The 17,834-nt window shown below is 37.0% G+C and overlaps 1 protein-coding gene across 2 annotated transcripts in view; it reads left to right on the top strand.

Moving 5' to 3' along the window:
• Cntnap3 (contactin associated protein-like 3) overlaps positions 1-17,834 on the top strand; it is a 166,439-nt gene that overhangs the window by 113,582 nt on the left and 35,023 nt on the right. The window contains exons 8-12 of one of the 2 annotated variants that reach the window (NM_001081129.1): positions 2,484-2,745; positions 5,089-5,229; positions 8,551-8,722; positions 11,552-11,658; positions 17,660-17,779. In NM_001081129.1, coding sequence (NP_001074598.1) covers positions 2,484-2,745; positions 5,089-5,229; positions 8,551-8,722; positions 11,552-11,658; positions 17,660-17,779 — 802 coding nt within the window. Of the gene's footprint in view, positions 1-2,483; positions 2,746-5,076; positions 5,230-8,550; positions 8,723-11,551; positions 11,659-17,659; positions 17,780-17,834 lie in introns of both variants that reach the window. The other variant, XM_011244524.2, reaches the window with a different exon arrangement.

The raw sequence follows: 17,834 nt of genomic DNA, 5'->3' as shown, positions 1-17,834 counted from the left end.
TTGGGCAAGTATATGATTAGAGATAGAGTAACCATGGAGCCCATGAAACTTCCAATGCAAATGGGGAAAATAAATAAAAAGATAAGCCTGAAACTTACTATGAGTACTACTAGCAACCTATTGAGATAACCCAAATGACAAACACCATTGAGATGCATGAAAGGTTATACATTTGGAAAATTGAGTAAATAACAAAACAAGGAAAGGATAAGTCTCCACAGGCAGTAGATACATGGGCCAAGATTAAAAGTAACCAAAGGGCCAGCAAGATGGTTCAGCTGATAGATACTTGTAATACAAGAATGAGTTTGATCCTGTGCCCCATATGGCAAGAATGAGCTAAGTGCTTCAGGTTGTTCCCTGACTTCTACAAACATGCCACCATGGCATTTTTGCCCACATAGACACACAAAACTAAATAGTAAAATAAGTAAATAAAAATTTAGAAGTAAATAAAGAGTCTGGTAGATGCCTCAGTTAGTAACAATGTTTGAAGCCACAGAGGTATGAGGACCAGTCTAAATAACTTAGTGAGTTTTTGGTTCAGTTAAAAAAGTGTACTTTTTAAAAAATTCAGTGGAGAACAATTAGAGATTGTTGACCTCTGGCCTCTATATATGCAACAACACTATAAACAATAGATAGATAGATAGATAGATAGATAGATAGATAGATAGATAGATAGATAGATAGATAGATGAGAGAAGGATGATAAATAAAAAGATGATAGGTAGCTGTGGATAGATGAGAGAGGGAAAGAGAGAGAGATAATAGGCAGAAAGATTATATAGAGAGAATGATAAATATAGATGTGAAACAGTAGAGAGATATAGATAGGTGTGTGTGTGTGTGTGTGTGAGAGAGAGAGAGAGAGAGAGAGAGAGAGAGAGAGAGAGAGAGAGAGAGAGAGAGAGAGAGAGAGAGAGAGAGAGAAAGTTCCTATCCTGGAGAAACTGAAATATAAAATGTTTCCTGAATAAAGGGAGAAAAGAAGACAAGAAGTTAGTGATGTCAGCTTCCCTGGAAATACAATTCTCAGAAACTACCCACAGTGAAACATTTAGCGAATGGGAATCCATGTCAAGATTCCTCACGCTACACTTGATGAATCTGAGTCCTTTTTTCTTTTTTCCAGTCTTTGGTGAAAAGAAGAACCCCTCCCATACCCTAACAATCTCCATCCTATCCTAAAGTATTTTCACCAAAGGAAGAGGGCTGGAAAAAAAAAGGGGATCCTCAGGTGGGGCAGTCTCTGGATGGTCATTCCTTCAGTCTCTGCTCCAAACTTTATCTCTGTAAATTCTTCCATGGATATTTTTCCCCTTCTAAGAAGGATAGAAGTATCCACACTTTGGTCTTCCTTCTTCTCGAGTTTCATGTGTTTTGCAAATTGTATCTTGGCTATTCTAAGTTTATGGGCTAATATCCACTTATCATTGAGTACATATCATGGCTGAGAAGCACCTGAAAAAATGTTCAGCATCCTTAATCATCAGGGAAATGCAAATCAAAACAACCCTGAAATTCCACCTCACACCAGTCAGGATGGCTAAGATCAAAAATTCAGGTGACAGCAGATGCTGACAAGGATGTGGAGAAAGAGGAACACTCCTCCATTGCTGGTGGGATTGCAAGCTGGTACAACCACTTTTGAAATCAGTTTGGCAGTTCCTCAGAAAATTGGACATAGTACTACCAGAAGATCCAACAATACCTCTCCTGGGCATATACTAGAAGATATTCTAACTTGTAATAAGGACACATGCTCCACTACATTCATAGCAGCCTTATTTATAATAGCCAGAAGCTGGAAAGAACCCAGATGTCCCTCAACAAAGGAATGGATACAGAAAATGTGGTACATTTACACAATGGAGTACTACTCAGCTATTAAAAACAATGAATTTATGAAATTCTTAGACAAATGGATGGGTCTGGAGGATATCATCCTGAGTGAGGTAACCCAATCACAAAAGAACACACATGATATTCACTCACTGATAAATGAATGTTTTCTTACAATACAAGAATTTAAAGTATATTATATTTACTCTCTCTCTCTCTCTCTCTCTCTCTCTCTCTCTCTCTCTCTCTCTCTCTCTCCGTGTGTGTGTGTGTGTGTGTGTGTACAACTTGAAAGAATTTATTCTCTTCCCCATGTCCCAGAGATTGAACTCAGGTAACTCGGGTGCTTGTTGATAAATGTTTTTAATCACTGAGCCATCTCACCATCCCACAACAGGATTAAAAATACCAAAAAGCGAAGAATGAATTTTCTTATAGTTAGTATATGAACAATTATAATAATATACACTAAGAATATCTAAAAACAATCCTGACAACTACAAAGTGAAGAATTTCACATACACCCCTCAGAAAAAGCTAAGATAGAAGAATCTGTGTGCATCTTTACCAACTCTATCTTTAATGGGGTAGAATCACTACTACAAGGCTCTTTACCTGTGCTTTTGTTTTATTTATAGGGAAATGTGTCCTTCACATGCCCACAACCACAGACAATTCCAGTGACTTTCCTGAGTTCTGGGAGTTACCTGGCTTTGCCAAGTAGTTTAAGGGAAGATAAAATGTCCCTCGCTTTTCAGCTTCGAACATGGAACAAGGCAGGACATGTGTTTTTTAGCCAAGTGGGGCACGGTTCAGGAAGTTTGGTCCTGTTTCTTAAGAATGGAAAACTCATACTGAACCTCTCTGAGCCTGGTCAACCCTTGCAGAGCATCACAACAGGTAATCGTGGATCCCTAAACCTCACAAACAGCCAAGAGAACTCAGAGTCGTTCTGTAGGATCAGTAGAGGATGGAATAAGATATTTCTTTTTGAAGACATGGGTTTGATCTCTCCTCTTCAGGCTACTCAGGACTATTTATACGTGTGATATGCAGCCAATAATGACTTTTTGACCCAAAATGTTCAGATACAAAAATAAAAATGCATGTTTTTGCAGATAAAATCCCAATATACCTAAAGATGGATGTAATATCCTTAGGCTCTGTTTTCTGACTAACCCAACCTCCATACGGAAGAAATACAGGGGAACTTCATAAATCAGGCAAAACAGAGACACCTACTTTTCTTCTTGCTTCTTAACTTCTTCCCTTGTTTTGTTTATTTTTATTTTGGTGGGGAGATATTCTGTAACACAGTAGATGATGGGTACCATCATCACTTTGTCCTGAAAGGTGCCAACAAAGTATAAGAAGATTTGTTCTTTTACTGATTGGTGTTTGGTTCATTTCCTCAGTCAGCCTGTGTGTTACTCAGAATCGTCTAGTGGAACAGAACCAATGCATGTATGTATTATAAAGAGAGATCTATTGGGATGACTGAAATAATAGAAGGCTAGATGATCCAAAAATGCCTTATGTATCCTGAAAACACAGAAACCAGGTAGCTCTTCTATCTAAGAAACTGAAAGTGTCCACAATCCCTGACATGAGAACACAGAAGCTTCCTGGAGGGTTGCTGACACTGAGTCCATATTGAAAGGTGAAAGAATCAGTGGAGGGAAAAGGCAAGCAAGAAACAGAGCCACTCATTCAGCAAGAACGGAACTCAAACGCATGGGCTAGCTTCCTCGATTTCCATTTTTGTTCACTTTCAGCTCACTAATCATGTCAGCCACATTCACAGAGTCTCCCACCAGTGTCTTACATGTCAGTCCTCTCCAGAAATCACCCCAAAGACATAACAAGAGGTTCATGCCACCATTTATAGGCATCTCTCAAGCTGGTCAAGTTGACAACTGTTGTAGGTTTTTTCTTGTATTTTTGATGCCATATAGGGCTGAGCCAGTATTTTCTGCAGTTCTGGTTTACACATTAACTATAATTAAAACTAATAAAATATCTTAAATCAACTAATACTTTGCTTTAGTTCATAGCTTTGAGACGGTGATATTTTGCCTCTAAATGTAAAATGCTATAACTCTTGGCAAAAGATCATATGAAAGCAAGTTTAAAATAGTATCTTAGCTATAAACCATGTCTTAATCCATTTAATAACTTCTAATTTAAATGTTTATGAATTCTACTGAATCTGATTTTCTTTAGTATAAATTATAGGAGTGGACTGGAGAAATGGTTCAGATGTAAAGAGCTCTTGCTATTTCTCCAGAGGACTGGAGTTTGTTTCTCAACACTCATGAAAAAGGGTTTACAATTGCCAGTAACTCCAGCCTTTGGCCTCTACAACCCACACAGAGGGAGCAGACACAATACCCACATACACACAATCTTAAAAAATAAATGAAAGAATAAATAAAGATATTTTAAGTATCTAAGTCAGACCTATCATTGTAATGTGTTCATTCAGACTTGAACATACATTATTATTTAATATATGAATAGGCCTTATTAATTAATGACCTAATGAGTAAGATGTCACAATCAGTTAAAAGAAGAACTCTAGGTATTATGCATATTGAAAGATAAGTAATGCAAAAATGAATTTATGGACAGACATAAATCAGTTCCACAACCAATTATATCGTATAGGCCTAATAATTTGCATTTGTATGGACAAAAAATTAATCTTTGCCTAGCTGTCAGTTTCCTATAATTGACAGATATGAACTAGCTTGCATGGTGAAAGTCACAATTCCTGTCTGAATGCCACTTCCCTCGTGGCAAGCTCAGTGATCTTTCTCCCTCATTCAAAACCTATCACAATTGCCTTTGGCTCAGTTTATAAATACATTCCTCTAACTCTTTAAAATAATTTCTTTTTGATGGATTAAATGAAGCCAGTAAATTTTCCATTTGAGGTCTAAACTAAATTGCATTTGAATTCCTCTGGTAAGGACTTTGGGTTTTATATATAACTAATTTTAAGGTGAGACTCTAAGCACATACATAATCAGCATTTACTGCAGGGGATGCCTTAGAGGAGATAATGTTTTCTTCGTGTGTTGTCATAATAAATGGATTCATTTCATTACAGAAAATGGTGAATTTGTTTTCCTCAGTAATATATCTACACATAAATCATGCTCTTCTCTGACTTATTCAGTGATCTGAATAAATGGTTGCACTTTTCAAAATTTACATGTCTGTAACTAGTTATTTTTCTAGGTGCCGTACTGAATGATGGGCTATGGCACTCAGTTTCCGTGTCTGCTAAGGGTAGCTACCTAAGCCTTCTGGTAGATGGAGACACTGCTCAGACCCTGATGTCTGTGGAGATTCATTTGGGCGACACTTACTATTTTGGAGGTAAGTGAAGGCAATTCAACCACATTGACAGACAGTGGGTCCAAATAATCTCCACTGCCTCTCATCACAGGCATGTTAACATATTTATTTATTTATTTATTTATTTATTTATTTATTTATTTATTATTTTATTAGGTATTTTCCTCATTTACATTTCCAATCCTATCCCAAAAGTCCCCTAAACCCCGCTCACTCCCCTACCCACCCACTCCTACTTTTTGGCCCTGGCATTCCCCTGTACTGGGGCATATACAGTTTGTATGTCCAATGGGCCTCTCTTTCCAGTGATGGCCGACTAGGCCATCTTTTGATACATATGCAGCTAGAGTCAAGAGCTCAGGGGTACTGGTTAGTTCATAATGTTGTTCCACCTATAGGGTTGCAGATCCCTTTAGCTCCTTGGGTACTTTCTCTAGCTCCTTCATTGGGGGCCCTGTGATCCATCCAATAGCTGACTGTGAGCATCCACTTAAGTGTTTGCTAGGCCCCGGCATAGTCTTACAAGAGACAGCTATATCAGGGTTCTTTCAGCAAAACGTTTGCTAGTGTATGCAATGGTGTCAGCGTTTGGAGGCTGATTATGGGATGGATCCCTGGATATGGCAGTCTCCAGATGGTCCATCCTTTTCTCTCAGCTTCAAACTTTGTCTCTGAAACTCCTTCCATGGGTGTTTTGTTCCCAATTCTAAGAAGGGGCAAAGTGTCCACACTTTGGTCTTCGTTCTTCTTGAGTTTCATGTGTTTTGCAAATTTTAACTTATATCTTGGGTATTCTAAGATTCTGGGCTAATATCCATTTATCAGTGAGTACATATCATTTGAGTTCTTTTGTGATTGGGTTACCTCACTCAGGATAATGCCCTCCAGGTCCAACCATTTGCCTAGGAATTTCATACATTCATTCTTTTTAATAGCCGAGTAGTACTCCATTGTGTAAATGTACCACATTTTTTGTATCCATTCCTCTGTTGAGGGACATCTGGGTTCTTTCCAGCTTCTGGCTATTATAAATAAAGCTGCTATGAACATAGTGGAGCATGTGTCCTTCTTACCGGTTGGGACATCTTCTGGATATATGCCCAGGAGAGGTATTTCAGGATCCTCCTGTAGTACTATGTCCAATTTTCTGAGGAACCGCCAGACTGATTTCCAGAGTGGTTGTACAAGCTTGCAATCCCACCAACAATGGAGGAGTGTTCCTTTTTCTCCACATCCTCGCCAGCATCTGCTGTTGCCTGAATTTTTGATCTTAGCCATTCTGAATGGTGTGAGATGGAATCTCAGAGTTGTTTTGATTTGCATTTCCCTGATGATTAAGGATGCTGAACATTTTTTTCAGGTGTTTCTCAGCCATTCGATATTCCTCAGGTGAGAATTCTTTGTTTAGCTCTGAGCCCCATTTTTAATGGGGTTATTTGATTTTCTGGAGTCTACCTTCTTGAGTTCTTTATATATATATTGGATATTAGTCCCCTATCTGATTTAGGATAGGTAGATTCTTTCCCAATCTGTTGGTGTCCTTTTTGTCTTATTGATGGTGTCCTTTGCCTTGCAGAAGCTTTGCAGTTTTATGAGGTCCCATTTGTCAATTCTCAATCTTACAGCATAAGCCATTGCTGTTCTATTCAGGAATTTTTACCTTGTGCCGATATCTTCGAGGCTTTTCTCCACTTTCTCCTCTATAAGTTTCAGTGTCTCTGGTTTTATGTGGAGCTCTTTGATCCACTTAGATTTGACCTTAGTACAAGGAGAGAGGAATGGGTCAATTCGCATTCTTCTACATGGTAACAACCAGTGGTGCCAGCACCATTTGTTGAAAATACTGTCTTTTTTCCACTGGATGGTTTTAGCTCCCTTGTCAAAGATCAAGTGACCATAGGTGTGTGGGTTCATTTCTGGGTCTTCAATTCTATTCCATTGGTCTACTTGTCTGTCTCTATACCAGTACCATGCAGTTTTTTATCACAATTGCTCTGTAGTAAAGCTTTAGGTCAGGCATGGTGATTCCACCAGAGGTTCTTTTATCCTTGAGAAGAGTTTTTGCTATCCTAGGTTTTTTGTTATTCCAGATGAATTTGCAAATTGCTCCTTCTAATTCGTTGAAGAATTGTGTTGGAATTTTGATGGGGATTGCATTGAATCTGTAGATTGCTTTTGGCAAGATAGCCATTTTTACAATGTTGATCCTGCCAATCCATGAGCATGGGAGATCTTTCCATCTTCTGAGATCTTCTTTAATTTCTTTCTTCAGAGACTTGAAGTTTTTATCATATAGATCTTTCACTTCCTTAGTTAGAGTCACGCCGAGATATTTTATATTATTTGTGACTATTGAAAAGGGTGTTGTTTCCCTAATTTCTTTCTCAGCCTGTTTATTCTTTGTGTAGAGAAAGGCCATTGACTTGTTTGAGTTAATTTTATCTCCAGCTACTTCACCAAAGCTGTTTATCAGGTTTAGGAGTTCTCTGGTGGAATTTTTAGGGTCACTTATCTATACTATCATATCATCTGCAAAAAGTGATATTTTGAGTTCCTGTTTTCCAATTTGTATCCCCTTGATCTCCTTTTGTTGTCGAATTGCTCTGGCTAATACTTCAAGTACTATGTTGAAAAGGTAGGGAGACAGTGGGCAGCCTTGTCTAGTCCCTGATTTTAGTGGGATTGCTTCCAGCTTCTCACCATTTACTTTGATGTTGGCTATTGGTTTGCTGTAGATTGCTTTTATCATGTTTAGGTATGGGCCTTGAATTCCTGATCTTTCCAAGACTTTTATCATGAATGGGTGTTGGATTTTGTCAAATGCTTTTTCTGCATCTAACGAGATGATCATGTGGTTTTTGTCTTTGAGTTTGTTTATATAATGGATTACATTGATGGATTTCCATATATTGAACCATCCCTGCATCCCTGGGATGAAACCTACTTGGTCAGGATGGATGATTGTTTTGATGTGTTCTTGGATTCGGTTAGCAAGAACTTTATTGAGGATTTTTGCATCGATATTCATAAGGGAAATCGGTCTGAAGTTCTCTATCTTTGTTGGGTCTTTTTGTGGTTTAGGTATCAGAGTAATTGTTACTTCATAGAATGAGTTGGGTCGAGTACCTTCCGTTTCTATTTTGTGGAATAGTTTGTGAAGAACTGGAATTAGGTCTTCTTTGAAGGTCTGATAGAACTGTGCACTAAACCCGTCTGGTCCTGGGCTTTTTTTGGCTGGGAGACTATTAATGACTGCTTCTATTTCTTTCAGTCCTCATAACTGACATGATACAATGGTTGCAGTGGTCCCTGATCTTCTCCTATCCTTGTGCTTGCAATCAGGTTGTCCCAACAACAGCTCTAGCTTTGGATGTGAACATTCTTTTGGAGGCTTCCAGGGCTGCCTGAGGCTCATCTCTGTTGGTGACAAAGTAGTGGATCCTATTGCAGTACAGCAGGGAGTGCTGGGCAGCTTCAGTGACCTCCAGATAGACTCCTGTGGCATCATAGACCGGTAAGAGCCTTGCTAGGCTGTTTTAGCATACCTCCTTTCAAAGTTTAAAGCTGGAAATAGCATAGTCACATTTACAGTGGAGATTAGAAAGACACTTTTGCATATCTCATTGTGTTAACATTTTTTCAAATGAAAATACTTTATCAGAAGAGGTATTTCATGGGGCTGTAATGATGGCTCAGCTGTTACCAGTTCATACTGGTCTTATAGAGAATCTGAGTTCAGTTCTCAGCACCTTGTCTGGCAGCACACAACCACCTTTAACTACTGACACAGATGCACTTGTGTGGCATATATTCACCCAGACATATACATACAAATACAATCTATTTTTAATATATTGGGCTGGAGAGATACATTAGTTAAGACCATTGGCTGCTCTTCCATAGGACCTGAACTCAACTCCCAGCATTCACAGAGCAACTCATAACCATCTGTAACTTCAATCCAATTCTGACACCCTCTCCTGGCTCCTGAAGTCATCAGGTATTCATGTGGAATATAGATATAAGTGCAGGCAGAATACCCATACACACAAAATAAAATATTAAAAAAAATTTTTAAGATGATACATCCTTTTTTGAACTTTAACTAAAAGTAGTCCCAGGTTCATAGTTACCAAGCCTGGTCACTGTATCTCTACACTGGTAATTCATAACACTATGAAGCAGAAGAATTGAAAAGGCTGCTCTCTTTCAATTTCAGTATCAGACAAAACTGTCTCTTCTGCAGAATAAATGTAGAGTAAATACTCAAGAAGTTTGAGCCGCAGAAATGAATAAACCTCTGTTTATAGTAACAGACTTAGTGAAGAATAGAGAAGACATGAAAAACATTTGAGGTTTTAAAAATTAGGGCTAGGAGATAGCTCAGAGGGTAAAGCACTTGTCAGTCAAATGTGAGGACCAGAGTTTAGGTCCCCAAAACCTACACAAATTAAAAATCCAGAGTGCACATCTGTAACCCCAGTGTTCCTATGGCAAAATGCAAGGCACAAACAAGATAATCTCTTGAAGCTCATGGGCCAGTTTGCCTGTCATTTGCAGGGATGAATAAAAGACCCTGTCTCAAACAAGGTAGAAGATGAGAACTAACACCCTATATCCTCTGTCATTCACATGTATGTAGCATACACACACACACACACACACACACACACACACACACACACAGACTTGGGCGTAGGGAAGACAGACAAACAGGTAGACAGCCAGGCTGGCAGACAAAGAGATTGTTTCATAAAAAAAGAAAACATTTTGCCCTCAGTTGTAGTCTATAATAATTTTGGCTGAACATAATCACTTGCTGATATCTGGAAGAATATTATTTTTTATAAATTCTGTGCTTTAGTGCCTTCCCCTTGATGTCTTCTGCCAACAACAAACAATACAAATAATGGATGAAGATATCACACAATACCTCAAAAATCTGTATAATTATTGTTATATGTTAACCAAAATAAGCCAAAAATGAAGATTAATGTGATGCTGTTAAAAATTTTTATAGCTACAAAAAAGATTTATTACCTTCTACTTCATGGAGAAAAGTTAATTTCACTATTAAAATGTTAACTGTGCAATTGCCAGCTAAGCAAGTTTTGGTTTATAATTATGCCTGGTGATGTATTAAAAGAACATAATTCCTACCAAATGAAAAATTCACCCATTGGAACTTAATTTGGCACAAAATATTTTTGCCTGTGAATGTTGTTTTTTGTAATAATAATAACAATAATAATAATAAATTGAAGATCAAGATGCATTGTACAGGACATTGTTCCAGTTGCTTTCACAATTGCCTGTGAAACTAGAATTATTGAAATAGACCCGAGACTGCATCCACTGGGAAACTCTAGACTCTGGTCACAGAAGTGTGCTGTGTAGGCTCTAGTCACTGGCTAAGCAGTGTGCCTGCTTGACAGGCAATGTGCAGCCCAATTCAGCCATCAATGCAGCTCATAAGAGCCGTCTGACAGACATGAATGTAAATGATGAGAGCCGTCAGCTAAAAGAGATGTGTGTGTGTGATTTTTTTTTCCATTTGTAAGTTATTGTTTAGCTATCTTGCCAACGACTCACAAGACATGATTTGTTTAGATCCAGAAGACTCTGGGAGTATCAGGCACCTCTCACTTTGTTCTTTCTTTTCCTGGTTGTTTTGGCTATTCGGGGTTCCTAGTGATTCTTTTAAATTTTAGAGTAGATTTTTCCCAAATTTATAAAAATGATACCAAAAAGTCATTGAGATTTTGAGAGAGGTTGTACTGAATATAGAGACAGACCTGACAGTAGTGCTGACGTCTTAGCAACATTATTTCTTTAAAATTGATTGCTTACTCTAAAGGTAAAGGTAACGGCATGCCTTTAAAAAATCTATTCAATATTTCTCAAAGCACATTGCTATAATACAGAAAACGTCCCTGTCCTTTCTCCTCTCCTGCAACTCCTTTCTTTAAAAATGTTCACAATTACTAAATTGGGCTTTAATGGATTTTATTTTATTCATGAAATAAAATTTGCTAAACACATAATGTTAGTATTTTGATATGGGGAATGAAAAGTAAGGTACGTTTCAAATTAAGCTGTCATATGCAACAAAATCCATTATCTAAAATTATTGTTATTACTAGAAACCTTGATGGCAGACTCAGTGTTCACTGGTCATGCTGAATTTTCTATATATGCTACAAATACATTTTTAACTTTTTTATTTATTTTTCTCTCATATATTACATCCCAACTGTAGTTTCCACTCCATCTTTCCCTCCCAGTTCCTTGCATACACCGCTGTTAGCCATGAAGTATGGTAATTATGTTTGTTTTCTTATAGGTGTTTGCCAAGCTACTGTGAGCATGGGAGTAGATGTACCCAGTCATGGGACACTTTCTCCTGTGACTGTGAAGGCACGGGCTACACTGGAACAACCTGCCATTCCTGTAAGCTTCACAACTCAATCCTTATGTCATTGTGACTTCCTTGACTTTTTGTTATTTATTTTGGTAATTTTGTTACATTATTCATTAGTTATGTTTATCTGCATATTGTCAACCATGCAGACATTAGAATATGTATTGTAGCAACAATTCTTGTCTGGTTTATTTTAAGCCACTTTATTTATTGTTTATGTATTTGCTTATTTGATGCTACAGATTAAACCTAGGCTTTGTACATGATTGACAACTGCTGTGCCACTGAGCTACAGCCTCAGCACTTAACATCATCTAACACTAGGACAACAGGAGAACACAAGCAAATATGAAATACTAAGTACAGCAAAAGTGAACCTTGTCAGCAATAGCAAAGTAATCTAGTAGGATAGTATATAGAACAAGGTGACTTAGGTGGGACAGTACTTGCTTGGCAAACATGAATACATGAGATCACCAGCCCCATATAAAAGGAGAGACATGGCAGTCTGCCTGAAATGTCAGTACTAGGGAGACAGAGACAAGAGGATCCCTGGGGCTGCTGGCCAACAAATCTAATCAAATTGGAATCTCCAGGTTGAGTGAGAAATCTGATCTTATAAAATAAAGTATTGGCTGGGTGTGGTGGCATATGCCTTTAATGCCAGCACTCAGGAAGCAGAGGCAGGTGGATCTCTTAATTTAATGTCAGCCTGGTCTACAAAGCAAGTTTCAGGACAGCCAGGGCAACACACACACACACAAAAAAAACCCTGTCTCAAAATACAAAATTAAACTAAAGTGGGGAGCTGTTAAAAAGAAAATTGAAGTCAGTCTATAGCCTCCACATACACACACATGTGAACACACATACTCTCACATATATACATATAGGCAAATAAATCCTCACACGGAAAGAAAGGTTTAAAGGCTGTATAGTACATGGTAAAAATAAAATAAAATAAAAAAGAATGCATGTTGTAACAGTTTGTTCCTTTGCTTGGGATTTAATTCCTACAATCCTTTCAGTCAGAGAAAGATGGAAAAATAATCATTTGCCAAGCTTTCTCAAGCTTGAATGTAATACAATTAAGGATTTTATTAAAAACTCTGGATAGAAGTGCAACATGGTAAAATTTTAGAAGAGGCCATTAAAGTCTCTTAAACTGTAATTTTTCTTTGGTGGAGATGATAATGAATCATAAAGTGTGTACTTATTGAATTCTTAAGCATGTCTGTCCTTTTCTAGTGAATTCCATAAATTAACTAATTAAACTCTAGAGAAATTCAAGAATAAAAGACTATTGTTGCTTTCATTGTAATGACTAGGAGAGAAAGAGATTAACTAGTTCAGCATCCAGTTATTTGGTGACATGGTGATGATTTGAACTAAGGAAGCTGTTTACAGAACTTTCACTTTAGGTGAACGTTCACTTGAAAGGTGGTCCCTAAGCAGTAGTACCAGAAACAACCAGGAACAACAAATATAACAAATATACAAATATACAAATAACAAATATACACTCTCAGGACTCACCCAAATCTGCTGAACCGGACTCTCAGGAAAGGTATATGTGGAAATGTGTGAGGTAAGAAACATAGATGGACATGTTTGTGTCTTTCTACCACATTAGAAATTATTGACTAACAGTAAACTCACAAGCTACATTGGTTTCTTTAACTGCAGTTTACCAAGAAGTCCTGATTCTTCTTGATAGCTGCTTGTAGGCAAGAACAAGTTCTTGAACTTGTTCTTTTCTACAATTCACTAGAACAAGTTTATTCCAGCCTTAATTTACACATCAAGCAGTAAATATGTCTACACATGTATTATAGGTCACAGAATGCTTACAAAGAGGTTAAAAAAAAGTCATAGCAAAATTCAATAAATTCAAAGATACCTTCCTAGAGGCAGGGGCAGAGATCCTGTAGAGACACAAAGAGTATCACTGAAAGCGGTAAGACAAGATGTTAATGAACAATGAATAGAGAGCTGTTGAAAGTTTTACAAAGCCAGACCCAAGCTCGAGCCTAGCTTCAGATACAAGGTACAGCTTCTCTGAACAATGGAGATGAGGTGCACATCCAAGTCTGGATAGACAAACAAATGAATCGATGAACAGACAGATAATGACTCAAGTAGGATCCACCATAGATGGTACGAAGCTAAGCTGAAGCCCTGTCATCTCTATATGTATTCATCTCTTGATCACTCCCAAGGAGTTTGAGTAGTGTTTAAACATAGGAGCCTGTGGGGCCATTCTTATTCAAACTACCACAGACATCAAGTCCTCAGTCTGCCAGCCACGTATTCACATCGAGTACCTACCAAAATCTTTCACAACTCCATGAGATTTACCAGATTTTTTTTTCAAGAACTATAGTGAGAAGTCAGAGTATAAATTGCTAGATCTCCACTTAGGGATGCAAGCAACTTTAGAGGAGACCCCTGAGCTTCCAGTAGCAAAATTCTACATGAACCTGGCAAGGGAGAAGGCAGTCTACTCCCAACCCTCCTGAAGACTGACTCATCAAACATGTTAGGATTAGAAAGACTTCTATTTTCACAGACACTTTACTTTTTGTAGGAGTTTCCCTAAAACCAAGGTGTGAGTAACTCAACAAAGGAACAGAACTGCCAGAGGGATTAGACCTACTTCCATAGAACTTCTATTCTCTAAAACTAGTCTTGAACATCAAGTCGTGTTCTCTTCTTTAACTCCTTTGTATCTTCTTCCATATCCAGCATCTTCCCTGACATGGTTCAGTTCATGAACTAGTTTACTAATAATGCATGCCTATCGCCTGAATTCAAATATAACTCCCCAAATACCAAAAGGTTGAAAGGAGAAGTATTTCAATTTTTAAATGATTTATTTACTCTTATTCTATGTGCATTGACGTTATTTTGCCTGAGTTTTTGTCTGTGTCAAGATGTCAGGTCCCCTAGAACTGGCGCTACAGTCAGTTGTGAGCTGCCATGTGGGTGCTAGGAATGGAAGCCTGGTTCTCTTAAAGAGCAGCCAGTGCTCTTAACCACTGATCCATCTCTCTAGGCCCCAAATATTTAAATTTTAACATGATCTAATCATGTCATTGATAACTGTGGATTTTAACAATTACAGTTTTCAAATAGATGAACCATGTGAAGCAGCGTTTCTGCAAACCTTCTTAGTCATGAGACTTATTCATAAGTGGCCATTTTTGTTTCGTATAGTCATATATCTAACCCATGTATTCTTTGTCATTTAAAAAGTCAAGGGACTCAAAGAAACAAAAGTTTCAATTATTCTCCTTGATATGTGTTCTCTAGCTAAGCCTACTATAAAAATCTAACCATGAGTATAAATCCTGTCAGACAACTACAAGTACTTGTACAATTAAATACACATTTATGGGAAAAATGATAAAACAGTAAGTAATATATCTGACTTATGTTGCAACCTATGACATTTATTGAAAAAACACTGATAATTTCAACAGTTTACTCTGGGGCCATTCTAGGATAACATTCACATTGTTTACCTTAAAGTTGTTCAGACTTAAGATTTATTTTTGCACACTACAAACGAAAAGCAGTTTTATTGGCTGAGAGGATGGCTCATTTAGTTTAGTTGTTTGCCTTGTAAGCATGAAGACTTGACTTCAATTTCCAGGACCAAGGTAAAAACTGAGCATGGTAGCCAGTGTTTGTAATTTCAACACTGAAAGGCAGAAAAAGGTGGATCCCTGAGGTTCACTGGCCAGGCAGTACAGCCTGTTTGGTGATCTCCAAGCCAACAAGAAACCCTGTCTCAAGAACGTAGACTGTGAGTAGTACCTAAAGAAGTACATCTGAGGTTGTTCTTATGATAATACTATAAATGCACATAATTATTCCCTTTACAATATGTTTTAACACATTTCATACATGCATACTCAGACATCAACACCCATTTTTAAAGAGTTTTCTACGTATTCCATTTTATGAAATGAGAGAAAAATAACACCCATAACTTACCTTCAAATATTCTTAAAATCAAAGAATAAAGTCAGTCTAATCAAGATAAAAGAAAATTACATTTATATGGGGCTAATTTGGATTATACTCCAAGAACTCAATCTTGAAAATACGTTCCAAGGTTTTATTAAATGACAATTATATGTCCAGCCTTAAACCAAAGAGGGTTGAAAATCATTACTCCTTAGTGGGAATTATGATTGGTATTATTTTGTAAAAAAGACTCTGGCTATAGTCACAGAAGTCTCTGGGTAAGATAGTTTGGGGGAAAGGTCTGTTGTTTGGAAGGTCAATAAAGGTTAATGATGTTTCAAGGCCAGTATGTGAGGGAACATGGGAGAGGGCTTGCCAGTAGCCTAGTTTAAACAGATAAATCTGAGGCAAATTGATGATGATCTCTTGAACTAATTTTAGTTTTCTGCACCAATATTACACAATTTTTGTTGTTTTCCTTGACATTTCTTGATGATTTGAGAATATTTTGAATTAACATTTATGAAGACAAATGTAGAAAATTCAATATTCTTATAATAATTATATAAATGCACCCTATTCCCTTTACAATTTTTTTTTGGCACAGTTCATTTGTTTAGTTCATTTGTCTCCAAAGACTAAAATGAGCTTGTTGGTACAGCAAAAGCCTGACCTTTGAGGCTCTAATGAAAGGAACCAACACAATTGATATTCATCAAATCCCTTCTCCAAGAAGCCATATACACTCTTAGCTTTGTTGAATAGGTCTTTTCTGTAGGTCAAAATGTTATCTTACTGGTCTTTCTTTTTCTTTTCTTTTTTAAATTTAAGCTAAAAGTTAGGAATCCCATATCTTGATAACATATTTATATGCACAAATGAAAATGTTAAATTATACAGAATAAATAAAATATTATATAGAAATATTTTCATCAAAATATTTTCTCTCCTGTTTTGAGTTTGAATTACCATGTTATTTGTTATTTGTCATTTTTAAAATGCCTAATAAAGTTTCTTTTCAATGTAATTATTTTTAATGAAGAAGAGTTGTTCATTTATAAGTTGTATTCATGTTTTTAAATATTCATTTAAAGCTAAGGGAATAATTACTCAATTATTTTAAAGATACATTACCGTGAATTTGTTGGATAATACCATATTACCTGGGTAGGTTATAACTAATATTTGTTGAATGTTAAGTTATTACAGTTAGAATAAATTTTCCTTCTTTAATGTTAGCACTTAGTTCTGATTGATACTTGCCATGTGTTAGAATAGAATTGTGAATCAACCGCTTGTAGGATTGGGAGCTACAATTTCCCCCAGACTGCTTCCTAACTTTTTCATACTGTGCTTCAAAATATTCATCCTTAACTTAAAAGCAAAAGAAAACATGTACACAGAGAGAGTATAATCTCCATATGTTACCAAATAATTTCCTCTTAAGGCAGTATCACATTCCCAGTGTAACCTCCATCTTGTGTGTGTGCTCTTATGCGTCAATGGGTGCCCAGCCCACAAAGACCAGAGAAGGATGTTGAGTGTCTACTCTATTTCACTAATATACTTCCTCACTGAACATAGAGTTAGTCTGTAGCCCCATTGAGCCTCCTGTTTCCACCGTATACTACACTGGGGTTATAGGAATGCTCAGCCACACCTGGATTCCTAACTAGGTGCTGGGAACTTGAACTCTGGGGTTCCTCTTGTACAGCAGATGCTCTTATCTCCTAAGACATCTTAACATTTAATAACTGATGTACTATTTTCTTTTTACTAAAAACAGAAACATATGCCAAATATTTACTAACACCCAATATTGAACACAAACTTAATGAAATTTAATAATTTCCTGCTATCTTATTAACAAAATTTTTAATTTTAAAAATTTGATCATACTTCTTTTATCTAATCAAGTGTAATGTCACATATATTAATAAAACTATGTTGAATCATAAAGTTCATGTATCTATAATTTAGAAATGGAAGCCTCTGGACAATAATTGAAAATATTAAGGGGTTAACTGTGTTTCTGATAAGTGGTATTCCCCCCTACAGCCATCTATGAACAGTCTTGTGAAGCCCACAGGCACAGAGGTAGCCCTTCTGGACTTTACTACATTGATGTAGATGGAAGTGGACCACTGGCACCATTTCTTGTATACTGCAATATGACAGGTATGTTAATAGCCTTTAGATTTGTATAACAGCTATACATAGAATCAGAATCAGA

The sequence above is a fragment of the Mus musculus genome, chromosome 13 (assembly GCF_000001635.26).
Source record: "Mus musculus strain C57BL/6J chromosome 13, GRCm38.p6 C57BL/6J".
Classification (NCBI taxonomy): Eukaryota; Metazoa; Chordata; class Mammalia; order Rodentia; family Muridae; genus Mus; species Mus musculus.
This window is presented reverse-complemented; position numbering and strand designations above follow the sequence as displayed.